Raw genomic sequence first — 18,475 nt, 5'->3', positions numbered from 1 at the left:
ACCCAACATTAACCTAGCAGCAGTTATCATATGATCATACTTTAATAGATCATGCACATATTTCAAGAAAAAGAACACAGGGTCTAGTTGAATTTTGTATCTTACAGTTATATCTACAGTTATATCTAAGAGTTCAGGAAATCCCCCCCCCCCCAAAAAAATCTGTGCCTTTATATTCCCACTACATTTGGTAAAAATCCTCTTATTTCTTGGCACTTCCAGCATATATTGGCGAGTAGTTATTATGTAGTTATTTCTCAGCTGTGGAGTAATGTACTATCTATACATTAAATAATGACATAATTTTATAGCAGCTGTCCCTTATGGGCCATGTTTAAAGAAAATGTATGTGCACTGTTCCATAATTTTTATCAGACATCCATTGGGGTATTTTTACCTATATTATTGGGCAAATAAACCCTGTATTCTGCAATGTGTTCTGATTCTGTCATACCTCAATTTTAGTTTATGGATTTTTGAATGTGTATGACTGCTGTTCTCAATAATTAATTACTCAAAACTCCATTAAATCTCATATTTGCTGATGCACACTAAGATATTCCTACAGAAATGATCTCATCTATAAGTATTCAAAGCAAGTTGGATTTTTCTACTTAGTCTTCAATCTATTTAATCTCAGAATATGTTAACGTGGTGTTCTGACTCACAAAATCTTTAAACCTTAAATAGTTTGAGTTGCAGATTTCAAAGCCAGTATGCACATTGTATTTAATTTATCAAGCACTGATTCTAAGAGTGATGGGCATGAGCTAAATAATCTTTTATATTAATTGCAAATGCTTTAGTTTTGGGATCAGATATTTCAAAATGGCTTCTAAGCAACTATAAAATCAATCTATCATTAAAATACAAAATAAAACGTTGTTCTTTACCAACCCAATCCTACAGTTGTTATTTTCCCCATAATATCCTATGGACAGTCTCCGATTCTTATTTGAAACATGTTCCATAGGAATTCGGTAACTTGTCCAGTCCAGAATCCAAATAATACAATTTGCAATAGAAAGTGGATTCAAACTGGAGACTTCCAGACCCTTTCTCATTTTTTAAAATCTTGCATATCTTTCATGTTTTTATTTTATTTTTGCATGTTCTTGTTGCATGCAACCATGACAAGCAGAACAATTTTTTCCTTGCGAAAATTGACATAGCAAATCTTTCATAAGCAGCATAATCAATTAAAGTTCCAGTGGACAACAAAAAACATGAAACGGAGCTTGTTGCAATACATTATTTGTACCTACATAAAAGCTGACTTGATCAGAAGCTGGTTATTAAATTTAAAAATATTAATGCCACTGAAGCTGATTTATGATAGCTGATAATAGCATATAACCACATTACAGTAATAAGCTAAGTAACTATGAAACCACAAGGGTTTAGCTGCTTAAGAGTAAAGCAGAAACAAACATACAGAATAACTGTTGAACTATTGTAATAAGTTTATTCTATAAGAAAATCACACATCCTGTTGGAAGGAAGTGTTGCTTTTTCATTGTTCTGTGTCATAGAGGTTTTAAAAAGCAATTATTTTAGCCAAACACCAAAATATTACCTTAATTTCAGGCCAAGTAAATGTCATTAATATCCTTAAAAATAAGTTATTTTCTTATGAAGAGTGTTTTAAATTAGTAAAGTAGTAGCATGTGCTCAATTTTTTTAACTCTAAAAATGAAAATATAACAACTGTCAACCAAATGTAAAATCTTTGCTCGTGAGAGTAAAAGGCATATTTATACTTCTCCTTCCTCTGGGTAATAGAAGTCTCAAAGAAATCCTATTTGGACGCATTATGGATGAGAATGCATGGACAATGGATGAAAACAAAAACCCGACAGAATTTTTGACTTCAGCTAAAGTAGGATCAGATGGAAATTGTTATGCGTTGAAGGAATTTGGCAACCAAATGAAATAGCACAGCTATTTATATATCTTACATGATGTCTTTTCATAGAGATTTTATGTAATTTGACGAGTTTGACTTATTTGTGCTCATACATTTAAGTGGAATGACATGAACGAATTGGCATTTAATAGGCATATTCCAATAATTTCCTCATTACATCATTCGTTTAAAAAGTGCTTTAGATTTTTGGGTTGTGGCTTGAGGGAAATAGAGGCAACGAGCATACTTTGTGATGTGGTTAACTACAGCTTTTCTGTGTCACATTCAAAGCAAAATTGTAACTGAATGTTATGTTTGGAACACAGTTGATTCCTTTATTAACTGTTATACTTCTACATTTTATTCCACATAAAACATTTAACAGTGATCATTTAAACCGACAGGGTGTTTGGGAAATTCTTCATTGGAAATTAGCTGCCACAGATTTGATTTAAATCTGACAAACTGAAGGAATGCTGAAATCGTTTGGGGTGCGGGGGGGATGTCAACTCTGCCGCTGCCGCTGCCAGGACTTTGCTTAACACAAATAGAAATGTTACTTTATGAAACTTGCAAAAATAAAAGAGATCGGGGGTGGAGAAAGACCAGTTTTATATAGTTCCATGGAATGGTTCATATTTTAGCCCCTTAAGAGTTTGGAAATCCTTTTAAAAGCTCCATGTTTAGATTGCAGTACTAAACCACATGTGGTTGTTAATTGCACTATCGTTATGGGATTTGAACCTTGTTTTAAGCTCCTGCTGTTACTCTGTGTTAGATCTTGAAAGACACTTTGGCATGAAGGACCGACAAATCTGTAAGAGCTTAAGAACAAAATGCTTTTAAAAACCCACAACAATATAAATGTTTCCCCTTCTTTGCCTGAAAATAACAAGAGTAATCTAACAGTGGAATGATGAGTAACATGAAGAATATCTATGACATATTTGACAGAATGTCCAAATTGAAATATCAGCCGGGTAACTGTTTGCAAAGTAGGGTGGTTACGAGTGAGGAGGGAATGACAGTGGGAGACTTCACTCTGAAGTGCAGCAACACTGTAATCTAAGTAATTATTTTGTCATTACTTGAGCATTCAGCAAGCCAAGTTGAATGATACTCATCGCAGTATGCTACTTTTATCTGGAATGGAAATGCAGTTGAACCGGTGTTTCTGATTAAATCGGCTGTATTGTCAGTCACTCCGTAGAGCTGCAAACTAAGGTACTGCAACTCTAGCCATTTTCTCTAGAATTAACATGTTGATCCCCATAGCACCTGCTAACAAAAGTAGGGAGGCAATTTTAACAGGTCCCTCCTGTGCCACTTCCCATGCTGCCCTCAAGGGTCCCCACACCCCCAGCAGATTTGTGGGGGTACAATAGGGAGAGAAGGTATTAGTGAGAATCTCCTCCTTTATTAGGAGAGACCATAATTTGATCACAAGGCCTTCCATGATTGGATCAAACACATATGGTCCGACAGTTATTGTAGAGAATCATAGTTGTTGTATTCCAGTGTTTTCCCTGTTGCCATCTAGCAGACTGGCAAAGGACCTGGTGCAGAGGAATTGTTTGCACTGAATGCTGTGATTGCCATGCTGCCATCACCTCTCTTGAAATACGGAGCCCTTTCAAAACAAATTCTGCAGTTCAGTTATTTGGGAGAGGAAGCATGAGCTAAAATTACTCCCCCCCCCCATCAAACAGAAAAACCCCCTGTATGGATGTCATGCTTTTATTTGAACTCTTGACAGATCATATACCTTTCCTATAAGATGTGGAGATCATGGGAAGAGAAACAAACTGCTTAGAGAATGCTATTTTGAGCGGGGAAAACATGACAAGGAGGATGGGTTAAGCAACCCCCTATACCGCCCCCATTTCTCCACTTAAATTTACCACTTCCCAAAATGGTTTTTCGTATTGCTGGGGAAACATACATTCAGCAATATGTCATGCCTAATTTGGAGAGAAACATGGGGAAAGAGAGATGACATGTCATCATTTCTGGACGATGTCTCTACCGGGCAGGCTGGAAAATGTTCAGCTTTTCCCTTAGCAATGCATACAAAGTGCTCATTGGAGCTGAACGGATGGCTCAGTGGACTCCAAGTGTCTCACTGATTCACTGTCCATCTCTAAAGTATACAGTCATCTTAGAAGGTGTGTGCAGAGGACTTCATAGTTCATAAATATAGAAATGAGGATAACTCTCAACATCAATAAGGTACTGTCCTTGAAGTCTCAGAGTGAGATAGCTGATCAGCCTGGCATAAGAGCTCTTTGAATCTCTCAGCCAGACACTCCCTGCCCAGTGCCAAAGAGGATATACCTAATTTTATCAAGGCAGCTTTCATTCCGACTCCCTGTCATGTTGGAAATACCTCCGACAGCAAGCCTAGAAAATAAACTCCACAATACCGCTAAAATTAAAAGTTTAAATATTGATGTCAAACTACAATAGACAGTACCACCATGAAACCAAATTTCATAAATGAAACCAAATGCATATTTCTAATACTAAAAATGCCTGTACAATATCTATTTGCAGGTTATCAAGGCAGCTTTCATTCTATACAGAACTGTTTCCACTATGAGGACTGTTACCGAGCAATGGACTCATCTGTCAACAGTGATGCGCTGTCAGGGGACTCCCATTGCTTTAACCCTCTGCGACAAAATGGCTATCACATCCTCAGTGCACCTATAGCTTCAACAGGTAACTGATCTGGGCTGTACTGGATTAATCTTGCTCAATAATTTATTATAGGGGGAAAGCAAACATCTTTTTATATTTTATAAATAAGGAAAGTGGGATGCTGCTTTTTTGTATATATTAAGGTCCCCTAATTCTCTTCTTTCAGAGACTGAATTATCTGACGCTGCACAGCGAGAATTCAATCTCTGAGTCAGGTGTTGTGTTGCATGAAATGTGTAGCTCTTATCCATCCCCATGTCTCCCAGTATTATCTAGTTGGATCAGACACATGGCACAACAACACTGTATTAACATCACATGCCTGTTTCAGTTAAACATTACTTGAAGGCATGCAGAAGAATTGTCGGCTGGCAGTGGCTACATGTTTCATATAATGCCTAGATTAGATCTAGTTCTACAGCTTGATCAGCTAACATTGCAGCTAAAGGTTTCTGTTTCATGGATATACAAAATATTTGTAGATTTATCATATCCTTTAATACTGAGACAACTGTTTTTATTTCTGTATTTAAGTTCACAAAATTGTAGCATGGTTGTGGAAATTTTGAGTTTATAAAATGTTACCCAAATATTAGAAAAAGGTATTAAGTTCCTATTGGCTTTTTAAAAGGTTATTTTCATAATTTCAAATTGCTTATACACATGCAGTCTTTGAGGTGCTAGCCAATAATTTTTAATGCAATTTTAAAAAAATAAATAAATAGCCAAAGATGTAAAAACGAAGCTGTAAAATATACATAACTTTAGCAAACTCCTGCTGGCACGCTTAAATCTCTCCCCCCCCCCAAGATTCTCTTCATTTGCTTGCCCTTTTCTGAAACTTTTCCAACTCTACAGTATCCCTTTTGAAATGAGGCGACCAGAACTGTATGCTGTATTCCAAATGCAGTTGCACAATAGATCCATATAATGACATGATGATACTGGCAGTTTTATTTTGAATTCCTTTCCTAATGATCCCAACATGGAATTTGCCTTCTTCAAAGCTAATGGAACCCTGGGTTTGATAGGTTCATTGAGTTATTTCCTATGACTCCAAGGTCTCATTCCTGGTCAGGCATTGTGAGTTCAGACTCCATGAATGCATATGTAAAATTATTGATGTTTTGTCCTAACATGCATTGCTTTACACTTGTAATATTGAATTTCATTTGCCATTTTAATGCCCCATTCACTCAATTTGGAGAGGTTGTTTTGGAGCTTTACACAATCCCTTTTTGTTTTCATGCCCCTGAACTATTTAGTATCATTAGCAGACTTGGCTGCCTCACTGCTCACCCCAACTCTAGATCATTTCTGAACAAGTTAAAAAGCACAATCCTTGGGGGATTCCACTTTCTACATCACTCTATCTGGAGAACTGTCCATTTATTCCTACTCTCTGCTTCCTGTTATGTAACCAGTTCCTAGAGTCTTTGGAAAGGTACTTTGCTGAAAGCTTTTGGAGAATCCAAATACATTATGTTAACCAGATGACCTCTATCTATAGGCTTGTTGACACTCTCGAAGAACTCCAGTAGGGTAATGAAATAGACCTTACCCTTGCATAACTCATCCTGTTTCTGCTACAGCAAGGCTTGTTCTTCTATATGGTTTGTAATATTATCTTTAACAATACTTCCCATCATTTTTCTGGGGCAGAAAAATCCCTTTTTAAAAAAATGTGTTGTATTGAGGCCATTTTCCAGTCCTCAAATATGGAAGCTAATCTTACATATATTACATAGGATATAAGCAAAACAGTCATTTCACAGAAGGTAATTTGCCTCAGATTCAGACTTGTTTATCATCATATGCATGGATATGCAGGATGGGTTTTTTAACCTACAGTTGACATTTTTGTATGTTGTTTCATGTTCTCTGCCTTTTTGGAAGTCACTTTTTTGATGTTTTTTAAAACATCCTCTATTCAGGTTAACATCAGATTGCAGATTAGGATTAGTATGGAGCAGACTAAATAAACTTTTCAAAAGAAGTCATCAGAGCAAAGAATAATATCATGGCAAGAAACCAAATTCAACAGCCATTGATATTTTTATGTCTGGCATCTAAACTATGAGATATTTCACTGTTACTTTTTATATTTAGGCAACTACTTAAGAGTCTTAAACACAAAAACAAACAACCCTGCAATTCATAGATAATTTGTTGGCCAAATAGACCACATGTACTCACTGGGTCTTAGTTTAGTGTTTCTTTTTCTTAGTTTTATTGTACCATCAATATAAGGGAGATCTCATCTACTAAAAATGCCTGGTATGACCAATCCTATTAACCTGGTATGACCAATCCTATTAACAGAGAATAAATTCTTTATCTTGGATGTATTTTGGATGTTTTGTGCTATCTGGGTTGTTGCAATGGGATCTGGGTTGTCATAGCTTACTACTGTCCCTTCTACCACTGTGGGTGAAACAAAACCTAATAAGTGCACATAGGTGCATTTGCTATCATTTATCCTTGTTATCCTTTCTTGCCAACCTTCCTTTGCTGTTTTCCCACTGTTGAAATTTGGATTGTAAACTCCTGGGTTGACTGGGTGGTGGTGGTTATGTTTTATTTTGTCACTTACGGCAATCTGCAAAGTTCCATGCACATTGATAGTGTTATATAGAAATAATAAAATAATTATGTACCAAGAGCTGAAATAAAATAAATTCAAGAATGCAACCCAGAGCAGATCTGAGTTCCATGCTTATTCAGATTCTATTGATCATTTGAATGAAAGAAGCTGCCACACAGACCAAGACAGGAGTATATGGCATTTGGTTCCAAATTTATTTCAGCAGAGTGTTGCAGACTGAGCTGTAGCACAGAGGATAAACAAGTTCCTTGTGCAATGGGTCCCACTTACCGTTTTCTGGGGCTGTAGTTTGTTAAGGGTTGCTGGGGATTGTAGCACAGTGCCCAGAATCCTTTGAGCAAAAGAATGTGTTTTAAAGGTATAGTGTATACACAGCCTGGATGTTTGCTTATACACTCTTTTGAGCATGAGGCTCTCAAAAAATCCTGAAATTGCAGAATGAATTGGACATTGTGGGAAAGGGAGATAAGTTCCAGGTCTTCATACTTTCTCAATCTCTATCTTCATTGTCAGTCAAGTACCTTCCTTCCCGCTGCCCCCATTCCTACAACTTTCCCTTTGAGCTCCTGTTAGCATAACAATTTAGAAGAAAGTGTGATAACTCTGAAATTTTGCCAATTCTAAACAGTGGTTTTGGAGCCAGAAGATTAAAAGTTGATAGTTTTGAGAGTATTAACCCTTCTGCAGCATTCTTTAGCATAGCTGTTCACCCCTTTCCCCTTCCCAGCCACATTTTCATCAGCCAACTGCATTTGGTTTCCACAGGTGAAAAAGGATGAAGAGTGCTGTTAAGAGTTGGGTCTCTCACAAACAGGAATTTAAATGATAATAAGATACTTGTTCTCCAAAAATGTTTTATAGTTGATAAGCAGCGTCTCTAACGCTACAGCGCTGTGAAGCTACAAAATGCAAACAGAATGTGTTTTTTAAGTTTCTGCTGCAGCTGCTCATGTGGCTAGCTGGTTTTAAACTTAAAAGTGACTTGCAAAGGTGAGCTTTGTGTGGTTGTTAATTATTTATTGCCAGGGTGTTGCACAAATTATATCCACATATCTCTAAGTCATATTTTTAAAACTTAAACAACAAAGTCCTCCATCCATACAACAGCCAAAGGTCCGGCCACTAGAATTTCATTTTAGAAGCATATTTTGTGTATCCCCTGACCCAGGATAAATAAACAGTCACTCCCCACATTGTGTCTGTTTAACTAGTAAGGCTATCAAGTCTTAATTGGAAATCATTGGCAAAGCCATGCAGAGGAATTTTATGCTGTAACTTCAAAGCAGATCACGGTTACTGAAAGTTTTAATGACAATTTGTGAATACAGTGGTACCTCGGGTTACATACGCTTCAGGTTACAGACTCCGCTAACCCAGAAATATTACCTCGGGTTAAGAACTTTGCTTCAGGATGAGAACAGAAATCGTGCTCCAGCAGTGCGGCAGCAGCAGGAGGCCCCATTAGCTAAAGTGGTGCTTCAGGTTAAGAACAGTTTCAGGTTAAGAACAGACCACCAGAACGAATTAAGTACTTAACCCGAGGTACCACTGTACTGTATTGAGAAGGAGTGCCAACTTGAATAAAATTGGGGGGGGGGGGCAGGTAAACTCACATAACTGAACACAAGACCTGACGCGCACACACCATTAAAACAGCAGTGCCCATTTGGGGGGCCTCAAATATTTTAGGGGGGGCAAAGGGTCCTCAGCCCCTGGGAGTTGGCTCCTATGGCATTGAGTGAACAAAGCACAAACAGCTGCTGTGCAACAACAACATGTATCAGAAGCTGTGGAGTTATGACTTAAGCTATGAGCTCAATTGCATATACCGGTATTTTTCTCTGCAGGCACAAACGGGAGGTTTTGAGAGAACAAGTGGTAGGAAGGGAATGTGCTTGAGGAGCTCCTCTCCTCTTCCCATTCTCAAGCCTACCTGCTACTTTGCATTTAAAAAATACACAATGAAAGGAAAATTAATCTTAGAACTGAGCATCACATTTAGTTTGTGCCTCGTACTCAGATTGTATTTGCCACCTTTCGTAGTATTAATCAGTCTCATGTGCTTGCCATATTTTCAGGCTATGAGGTCATTTCTGAAGCACAATGTGTGTCGGAAGAAGTAGTTATCAACGGAACAGAAGAAAATAATGGATTTTTCCAAAATGGCACTTTTGATCACTGTTTGAATCACATTCCTCCCATCTATACGGATACCTAAACCCGGCTAAAATATTTGTTTTCTTTACCATGCTTATGCCTTTTGTATTTACAGAATTGTTGTTCAACTACCTTTACTGTATTTAGTCTGCAACTAAATGTATGTGCTCATTTAAGTCAACCTCTCACATTTTACCAATCTATTTTATAAAGGAATATACTGTACAATTATTGGAATCTATTCCTTTGCTGTGGCACTTTGAAATTGATTCTCTTAAGGGAGAAGGGAGAGCATCCAAAACTGCTTGTTGTGTAAGTTCTTTTAGTAAAATATAAATCTAAATTATATAATATGCTTGTAAAGATTTTTTTTTTTGAAAAGTATGTTTTCAATTTAAGAATCCTGGTCTCTTTAATCACAGTTAATTCATCTGGTGTTTTCTTGACTATAAAAGGACTTCTTTAAAAGTCACAGACCTCATGTACATAAAAGTTTTCACTATGCTGAGCTGGTTTTATATTTTCAATTTTACAAGAAAGCATTAAAAACTGGAAACAAGTCTACTGTCTTTTTTAAAAATAAAATTTCATCTGCCATTTTGCTAAACCTTAACATCAGTGACTTAAGAGCACATGCAGTTGTTTGCTGCAGTTTATATCTTCTTTCCCAAATGCTGTAATAGGTTATCTTCCACTAACTTCTCATAAAACTATTCTTCTTTCTGAATATGCTTTATGATACATTCCTGTGTTAGTATAACTTACCATTTTGATATGGTGCAGAAACTGACTAATTTTGTGTCAAGAAGCAGCTGCCCTGGTTTATAACCTTTGCAGTTGCAGAAACCAGTTCACCTTGGTTATTCACAGAGGAAAAGGGAATAAACATATACATGTATGCAACCTGGGGTGGGGTAGATGTAAGGGTTTTTAACACCATCCTCAGCAGCAGCAACTACATGCGGGAGGAGAAGTCTGTGCCTGGAAGTCTGTTTATCCAAATGTACATTTCCTTGCTAGATCATGACCTATGTTTAGCATTATATTGGGTTGCCTTCTCTTTGGACAAGGAAAGTTTTAAACAGCCAAAGGTGAATGCATCATCCAAATAATAAATACTCAAAGTATGCAAATGCCTTTGTGCTTCTTGAACCAAGGCCATTATATTTCACCATCGGTTTTCTTTTTTTTAAAGAAAGCAACAGCATATAAATGATAAAATCAGAAGATAGCCTAATCAACTGTAAACTTTCCATAGGCCATGCCCATATCTCCCTCTTGTGGCTAATTAATGCAAAGCTATGAAGACTTCTATATTTCTCTGAAAGAATACAATCCTATCCTCAGCAGTTAATCAAAAGTATCACAAAGTTGGGTGATTTTGCACAAGGAAGTGAAACTTAGAATTACTGTGCATTAGACACAGCATTTCCCAATGCTACTGACTGTCGGTGACATTCGTTGATTCTTATTATTCATATTTGTATCTGTAAGCCACCCTGAGTCACTTATATGGAAACAGGCAGGGTATATACATATTATTATTATTTGATTATGAGAGCATGCAAGGCAACAACACACTGCTTGAAAGTTTTGCATATGAATAAATACCCTATTAAGCTAGTGCTATGTTTCCATGAAAGCAGACTTCAATGGCAGTAGTCCGGGATGGCCTCAAACTCACACCATCCCAGCCCATTACTCATAGTGGTTGGGGGTTGATGGATGTTGGAGTCCAACAACATCAATGGGCACTATGTTTACCTGTGTTCTAGCCCAATGTACCAGCTGAGGCTGTGTGCACACCACTGAAATAGATGGGGCTTACAGGGTTCTCCTTGCTCATTTTTTTTAACACTGACAAACTGGATGCAATTGTGAATATCTGACTAGAGGTATTGAAGCAGGATCAATATGTGCAGAGAAGACAGCACTGTATTTTTCTGGATTATGCCAAGTAGATGCTACATTGTTTACAATCGTAATGTGGAAGGTTTGTAACAGCATCACTCTGAACTCCACCCAGTTCTGCCCAGCAATAAAATTAAAATAGGCAAGAGACTATGTTATTTTTTCTAAATATACAAATACATTTCTTTCCATGGCAATGTACTGTTTCACAGAACCTAATTTTCTTTATGGGGTTAAAAGAAAAACAGATTTTGGAGGAGTCATTACGTCTCTGTGGTTGTCAGTTCAGGTTCATGAGCTTTTTGTACTAGCCAAAGGCCATGACAAACTTGTATTAAGCATTAGTATTAATAAAAGAATACAAAACATACATCCATAATATAAAAATCTGCAAAGCCTTTGCCAAGTTCCTGAGCATTAAAACACAGATTCCCTTGTGCCTCTCTGACAGCTCCAATTCTAATATTATTTTGCCTTTTAAAATCCAATTTGCCAACATCCATGATGTAAGAGAGAGAAGTTACCAGAGACACCAACAAACTCAAATCCAGCAAATGCTGGGTGACAACAGCATCTGCCTCCCAGCCATTCCCAAGGAGGGCCTAAGCAGCCACTCCTATCTTCCTTGGCTGGTACTAGCAAAATTTGGTTGCTGCTGGCCTGGCCTAGCTGGCTGTCTTGCCTTGCTGCCTTCTCCCAACGTTATAGACAACACTATTTTGAAAGGCCTTTTACTCAGCAAGCATGCAAAAAGGCAGCCAGCCCAGGCCATGCAGTTCTGCCAGACACCATGTGGGTGCATGCACTGCTGTGGTCACATGGTGTAAAATGGCAATAATTCTCCTGCATTATTGTCAGTGGTACCCTGGGATGCAAGGTACAGTGGTACCTTGGAATGCAAACAGGATCCGTTTCAGAGCCCCGTTCGCATCCTGAATAGAACGCAAGACGCAACGGCACATCTGTGTGTGTGTGTCGTGTTTTGCCGCTTCCACGCATGTGCATGACGTCATTTTGAGCGTTTACACATGCGGCGAAACCCAGAAGTAATGCACTCTGTTACATCCGGGTTGCCGCGGAGCGCAACCCAGAAGCACTAAACCTGAAGCACATTCAACCCGAGGTATGACTGTATTTCCTTGGGCAGGCAGCAGATGAGCATTAGGCAGAGTAGTGAGCTGACAGTTGTCAGATGCTAGAAGACAAAGCTGTATGTGTCATGCAACCTGATAAGTTAACCTGCTGCCCTCAGCTGGGGCACTGAAGTAAAAGTTAACTGTCAGTTCAGTTATCTTCTGTAAGTATCTGGAACAGGGAACTACTTTTGTCCTTCAACACAGACAAAAAATGTCTTGGGTCACCCCTACCCCCAGGCCTGCTAGCCCAGCACTGAAGCCCCAATACATGAGGGGGTCCATGGGAAGAGAAGGCCAGGTGTCTGTGTAGGCCCCACAGAAGCCTGAAGACAGCTCTGAGGGAGGACAGCTCTTGCAGAATGAAATGTGAGACTCTTTGCTTGTAAATGTAGTAAGGTTTCAAATGTGTTAAAAGCACATTTGGGTTTTCACAGATAAATTATTTTCTTACTGTAGAATTCTGTGAAATATTAGAATAACATTCAAATCTCAGTTGGGGATTGCATAAAGTATGAAATTAGGTTCAACAATAAACTATTTTCAGTTGCAGGATTTGTAGAATAAGAAAAACAATTATTATTGTTATTTGGCATCTGTATAGCACTTTCAAGTGTTCAAGACCTTTCATGTGTGTTATGTAGTGGTAGTTCTTACAACGACCCTGTAAGCCTTATAGGGTAGGGTAGAGTAGGGTAGGTCTTGCAAAGATGCTTAAGACCCCTTGAAGTCAATAGGACTTTAAAATGTATAAATGCCTGTAGGATTTAGACCCTTATCTGTGGGAGATTTTAGTCTTATTCAGAAATTCCTCAGACAGATTCAGGGATCCATGATTCCTCTCTATGCTTTTGTTATTATTTACAATTCTATAACATTGTATTCTACCCCTCCATCAATTTGTGCTGATCACCAGCTTTGCTTTTGTTTAAAAAGGAATATATAACAATAATCTTGTAAGTACATTCAAACCAGATAGTAGATCTAGCTGTTGTTCATTAGAAGATTTTTTTAAAAGTCCTTATGTTGTTTCAGTTTTGTAAGATCTGTTCAAACACCCTGTTTCAATTACTTGCTTTGTGATACATAATTCAATAAGCCAATGCAGTTGTCTTAACCTGATCCTTTAATCCAGCATTCCAGCTATGAGCCTCTAACAGATGTATGACAATCAACAGGTGAAGCTTTTTAGGGACAAATCACGTATGATGTCTGGAGACCCATTATTTAATCTTCTGCATTTTTAAGCATGGTAAATGCAACTGTGGGTGGAATGGGGGCAAGTTTGATTCAGAACAGGGCCATAATATAAGGAGATTTTCTAGCCGTTCCACCCAATTTTTCCTGTCTGAATTAACCCTCCACCCCTGGAAATTGCCCCCTGGAGCAAATGGCAGATGGCGATGGGGATTCACACTGCAGCCTTCATTCAAATCAGCCCTGCCTGCTTCCACAGCTCAGATATCAAGATACTGTATCTAGCTTGGTTCTCAGTTTGAAAACTGCATTGAGAAAGCACAAGCTGAATTCATAGGGCCTCGGTTTACAGCGTGGGTAGGCAAACTAAGGCCCGGGGGCCGGATCTGGCCCAATCGCCTTCTAAATCCAGCCCGCACACAGTCTGGGAATCAGTGTGTTTCTATATGAGTAGAATGTATGCTTTTATTTAAAATGCATCTCTGGGTTATTTGTGGGTCATAGGAATTCGTTCATTTATTTTTTTCAAAATATAGTCTGGCCCCCCACAAGGTTTGAAGGACAGTGTACTGGCCCCCTGCTGAAAAAGTTTGCTGACTCCTGGTTTACAGAATGGCAGCAACATCAGAATTCCTAAGTATTTAATAACGCTTCTGCTTTACCAATCCTCCTACTGGTCGCACGCCTCAATCCTAGGCAATATTTTACAAATTAAAGAGATTTAATGAGAGGGAAGGGGTAAAAGTGCATAAAGGCAATCTACCTAATTCTATCTAACTCTATGTTCTCTCTCATCAGAAGTTAAACCATTTCCCCTGTCAGCTGGTCACCAATATTCCAACTTCTTCACACACAAGTGGTTCATGTGACCCAGTATTGAGAATAAAAGTCCTAGTGGTGGTGCAAAGCTCCTGCCTAATATGAATGTACACTAATACAAATGTGGTGGCTCAAGGATACCCCAACCATCACTGGCGCCCTGGAATGCTGGGGCAGAAAACATCAGGGCTGCCTTCAGATGGCACTTTATTCTACCTTCTCGACATTTCTCGATCTGTTAATTTCTGCATTTAAGGCATTTTTTAAATGCAACACAAAAACAACTTCTGGAAATCTAGTGGAATCCAGCAAAATTTGGTCTCATTTCTGTGTTGCTTTAAAAAAACACAATCCATTTGCAACCCCATTAACTAAGAAAATTGCAGGAGTTTTACATTGCAATTTCATGTGACAAAAATTTGGGCAGTATCCCAGCATACAGTTCTTCCATACCATTTAAAATTCAGAGCAACATGGTACTATAGCTATCAAAAAGCCACTGTAAAAGGAAGGTTAGAAACTGGGACAGAAGCACCAGCATTATAACCAATAGGTAAAGGTAAAGGGACCCCTGACCATTAGGTCCAGTTGTGGGCGACTCTGGGGTTGCGGCGCTCATTTCGCTTTATTGGCTGAGAGAGCCGGCGTACAGCTTCCAGGTCATGTGGCCAGCATGACTAAGCCACTTCTGGCGAACCACAGCAGCACACGGAAACACCGTTTACCTTCCCGCCGGAGCGGTACCTATTTATCTACTTGCACTATGATGTGCTTTTGAACTGCTAGGTTGGCAGGAGCAGGGACCGAGCAACGGGAGCTCACCCTGCCGCAGGGATTCGAACCGCCAACCTTCTGATCAGCAAGTCCTAGGCTCACTGGTTTAACCCACAGTGCCACCTGCGTCCCTTCATATTATTATAACCAATAAAATGCACTAAACCTGAAGTCTGAATGCAGCCCAGATCGCTCCACTTCCAGGCATTATGTTTTTAACTGCAGTAACAGCACACAATATGTTCAGGCAGGAGCAGTGCAATTCTAATCCCTTATTTGTTACTATCTAAAATATTTTGGGAGTCATGTTGGTAGTTCAGTCCATAATAGATAAAAGCAAAATATTTATAATTTCTTTAATAAAATAAAATAAATAAAAATCTTGTTCTTCTGCTAAAAAAAAGTCCCACAGCAGTTTATCATCAGAAAAGGGGGTGGGGGAGGGAGAGAGAGGGAGATTTCCTGCCCCCAGGTTTACAATCTAAAAAGACGCAACACAAAAAGAAAATGGATTGGGAAGGAAGAGGAAATCAACTCAGGTTCAAATTTCAGGATAACAACCAGTTCACAATAGCAGTTTTATGTATAGATGAATTTATCAAATTGCCAACATCACACATAAACCCACCAACAGTACCTGAAGTAACATTAGCTGAGGTTTGTGAGAGAAGCCAATGTTTGCAATGATGCTGCCCTGTCTTGGCTGTGCGGGGAAGAGACAGAGTTGGGTTGGCATAATATGCTGACGCCCAGAGCTTTCTAGCCTGGCTCCTTGCAGACACAGCAGTCATCCACATGCTTTTGGAAAGCATGCAAGCACCACCTGGGTGAAACAGCACTCTCCCTACTTGTGATTCCCAGAAACCAATGTTCAGAAGCATACTGTGGCTGACCTGGAAGGTCGAATATGTTTGAGGAAGAGGGCAAATAAGCAGTAGCAAGAGTGGCAAGTGGGCTAAATCAGGAGGCGGTCAGCTGCTAATAGCACCTTGACTAAGGGCCCCCAAAGCTTGAAGTTGTCACTGGAAGACAGAAATGCCTGGTGCACGTCTGGGTGGCCCAACACGCCTATTAATCTCCCAACACGAGATTAGCTAGTGGTTCTAATCTCCCTTGCTCTCTTAAGGCCAGCTACTGCCAGCCCCTGCTGTCATGGATGTTAGCTGCAAATAGAACACTTTTCACACACCTTTGAGAAGCAGATAACACAGATGACTTTTGAGATGGTTCTGCTTTGCTTGCCACAGGAAGCCAACAAGCTTTCTGGTCTGCCCATTCCATAAACTGGCAGGAAATCACGACCGGCTCCCAATTTGCAATAAAATGTTAGCAAACACCCAGTTCGGCCAACCCAATGTTTTTTTAAATAACACTATTCATCCTGTGCCTGCCAAATTAGAGACGAAATTAAGATATTTTACATGCAAGTCACAAAATTAGATCAGACCTGTGAAACGAGCCAACTATTTTTCTGCAAGCTGGTGTCTATTGGTTGTATTAGTTAACTATTTGGAAGTAATAATAGTAATAAAGTAAACAAATGACTGCATGTGAAGGGAATTGACTAGGATCCTGATACATTGTGATGGCTGCTGGTGGCAACTGTACAAGGAAATAAGAAAAAGAATTATTTTGTGTTTATAGTAACGACTACCAATATGGAAGCAATTAGAACACACTTGAACATTCTTTTGGTACAGAACAGATCGTGAAGGAAACAGTGTAAAATGATTGTTACTTAATCGGATCCATATGTGCTTAATTCAATTATACAATGACAACATATTGCTATTGATAATTAAAAGAATCAGAGAAGTACAAGGACACCCAAAGAGCTGACAGCAGCATTCCACTCCATTCCAATGCTAGCAGAAAGCAGTTCACCAAATTTAACCATGGTGTAGGTTTCCCTGAACTCTGTCAAGTTACACCCAGAATGAACCTGGCACAATGCAGCAAGAGTGCAAACATTATAGATTTTTTTAAAAATAGTAATAATAAAGCTTTGGAATGAGCTAGTCTCCTGGGGAATAAAACCCTGCAGATTTCCAGAATTTGGAAGACCATGGAAGGCTGTGTATTTTGGCTGCGTAGTCTAACTAGCTATTCACAGCTGTAGGACCAGTCACACTATGGAAGACATTTTATATAAACATGACTAAACGGTATAAAGTATTGAAGCATTTTTAAAGATAATGCGGTCAGTTTTTTCAGTTATTCACATGGTGTAATAAATTTCTGACTAAGGGGAAGGGGGTGGAATTAGTCCCTGAACATAATCAACTACTACTAGTCATTCAAATGCCTTCTTATATGATCATTCAACTAGCAGCACCAGAATCACTTTTCTCCCTTCAGAGGGCAATTCTTCTCCAGTCACACTGTGGTATAATTTGTATGGGGTAAAGGTTGTGTGAAGGATCCAACAGAAGGTCGACTCTCTGGCAATAATTTGAAATCCTGGCTATAAATGCAACCCTGATTTTTGAGGCTTGTGGTAGATTCTTTGTATTAACTAGACACATATGCATCTATTGGGAAGAGGGTTGAAAAAAGTTGTTTGGCAATGAGAAAAATATGGTTGTGTCCCACATTTGGGATCAATTTCATAATCCTTTGTGCTTGTTTTGCTATGAGAAGCAATCATATAAGCAGCATATAAGCATGAAGTGATGTCAGCTCTTTTATATCAATATTTAAATGTGCTTTGTTACAGATCCCAATTTGATAGCTACAGTCTCTACACCTCTGCCATAGGCTTACATTAGCATGCAGCATTTTTAGACTACATTGAGAGCAAGGAATATAAGATCAAACCCACCCCATCCCCTGCCTTCTATCTCCACAATTTACTGCGTGAAACTGTCCCCCCCCCACCCACCCTGGCTTGCTTCTTATACTAGAGCTTCATCCACTTTCACCAAAAGGGGAAGAGATTACAGCAGTATTTAGATTCCCTATTACAGTGAATGGGGGAAACTCAGATTCTTGTTTTATACAGAACAACTAACAGAGGATGGATCCTGCAGAAAGGAATGGCTGGATGTGAGTGAAAGGAAAGACAGTGGAAGGTGACTAGTTTGCACTCTGTGTGTGTGTGTGTGTGTGTGTGTGTGTGTGTGTGTGTGTGATTTTGCTGACTTTCCTTCTTGCAGATGGAATCCCCTTAGTACAGAGAATGTAATATATGATCAGAGAACTGTGAGAAGAAGGTGGGTGGACTGAAAATTTTTTTACTCGCTGGCTCAGTCTTGGGAGACATACAGTTAGACA

General features: G+C 38.9%; 2 protein-coding genes across 14 annotated transcripts in view; one reads left to right on the top strand and one right to left on the bottom strand.

Moving 5' to 3' along the window:
- The window catches only part of GLIS1 (GLIS family zinc finger 1), a 197,116-nt gene extending 185,009 nt beyond the window's left edge, over positions 1-12,107 (top strand). For all 4 annotated transcript variants that reach the window (XM_081866877.1, XM_081866878.1, XM_081866876.1 and 1 more), the window contains 2 exons: positions 4,460-4,627; positions 9,290-12,107. In XM_081866877.1, the coding sequence (XP_081723003.1) occupies positions 4,460-4,627; positions 9,290-9,429 (308 nt within the window). In that variant the 3' untranslated portion in view covers positions 9,430-12,107. The remainder of the gene's footprint in view (positions 1-4,459; positions 4,628-9,289) is intronic.
- Positions 1-18,475, bottom strand: part of LOC309344499 (doublesex- and mab-3-related transcription factor 2-like) — a 75,588-nt gene that overhangs the window by 41,214 nt on the left and 15,899 nt on the right. Inside the window, exon 5 of one of the 10 annotated variants that reach the window (XM_081866921.1) lies at positions 16,319-16,804. The exons of 8 other annotated variants lie outside the window; for them this stretch is intronic. The gene's annotated coding sequence lies outside the window, so the exon portion shown is untranslated. Of the gene's footprint in view, positions 1-16,318; positions 16,805-16,835; positions 17,145-18,475 lie in introns of those variants that run through there. One more of the 10 variants, XM_081866925.1, reaches the window with a different exon arrangement.

The sequence above is a fragment of the Podarcis erhardii genome, assembly GCF_964252035.2.
Source record: "Podarcis erhardii genome assembly, chromosome: 6".
NCBI lineage: Eukaryota > Metazoa > Chordata > Lepidosauria > Squamata > Lacertidae > Podarcis > Podarcis erhardii.
The sequence above is the reverse complement of the archived record's forward strand: the minus strand, read 5'-3'. Positions and strand labels throughout refer to the sequence as shown.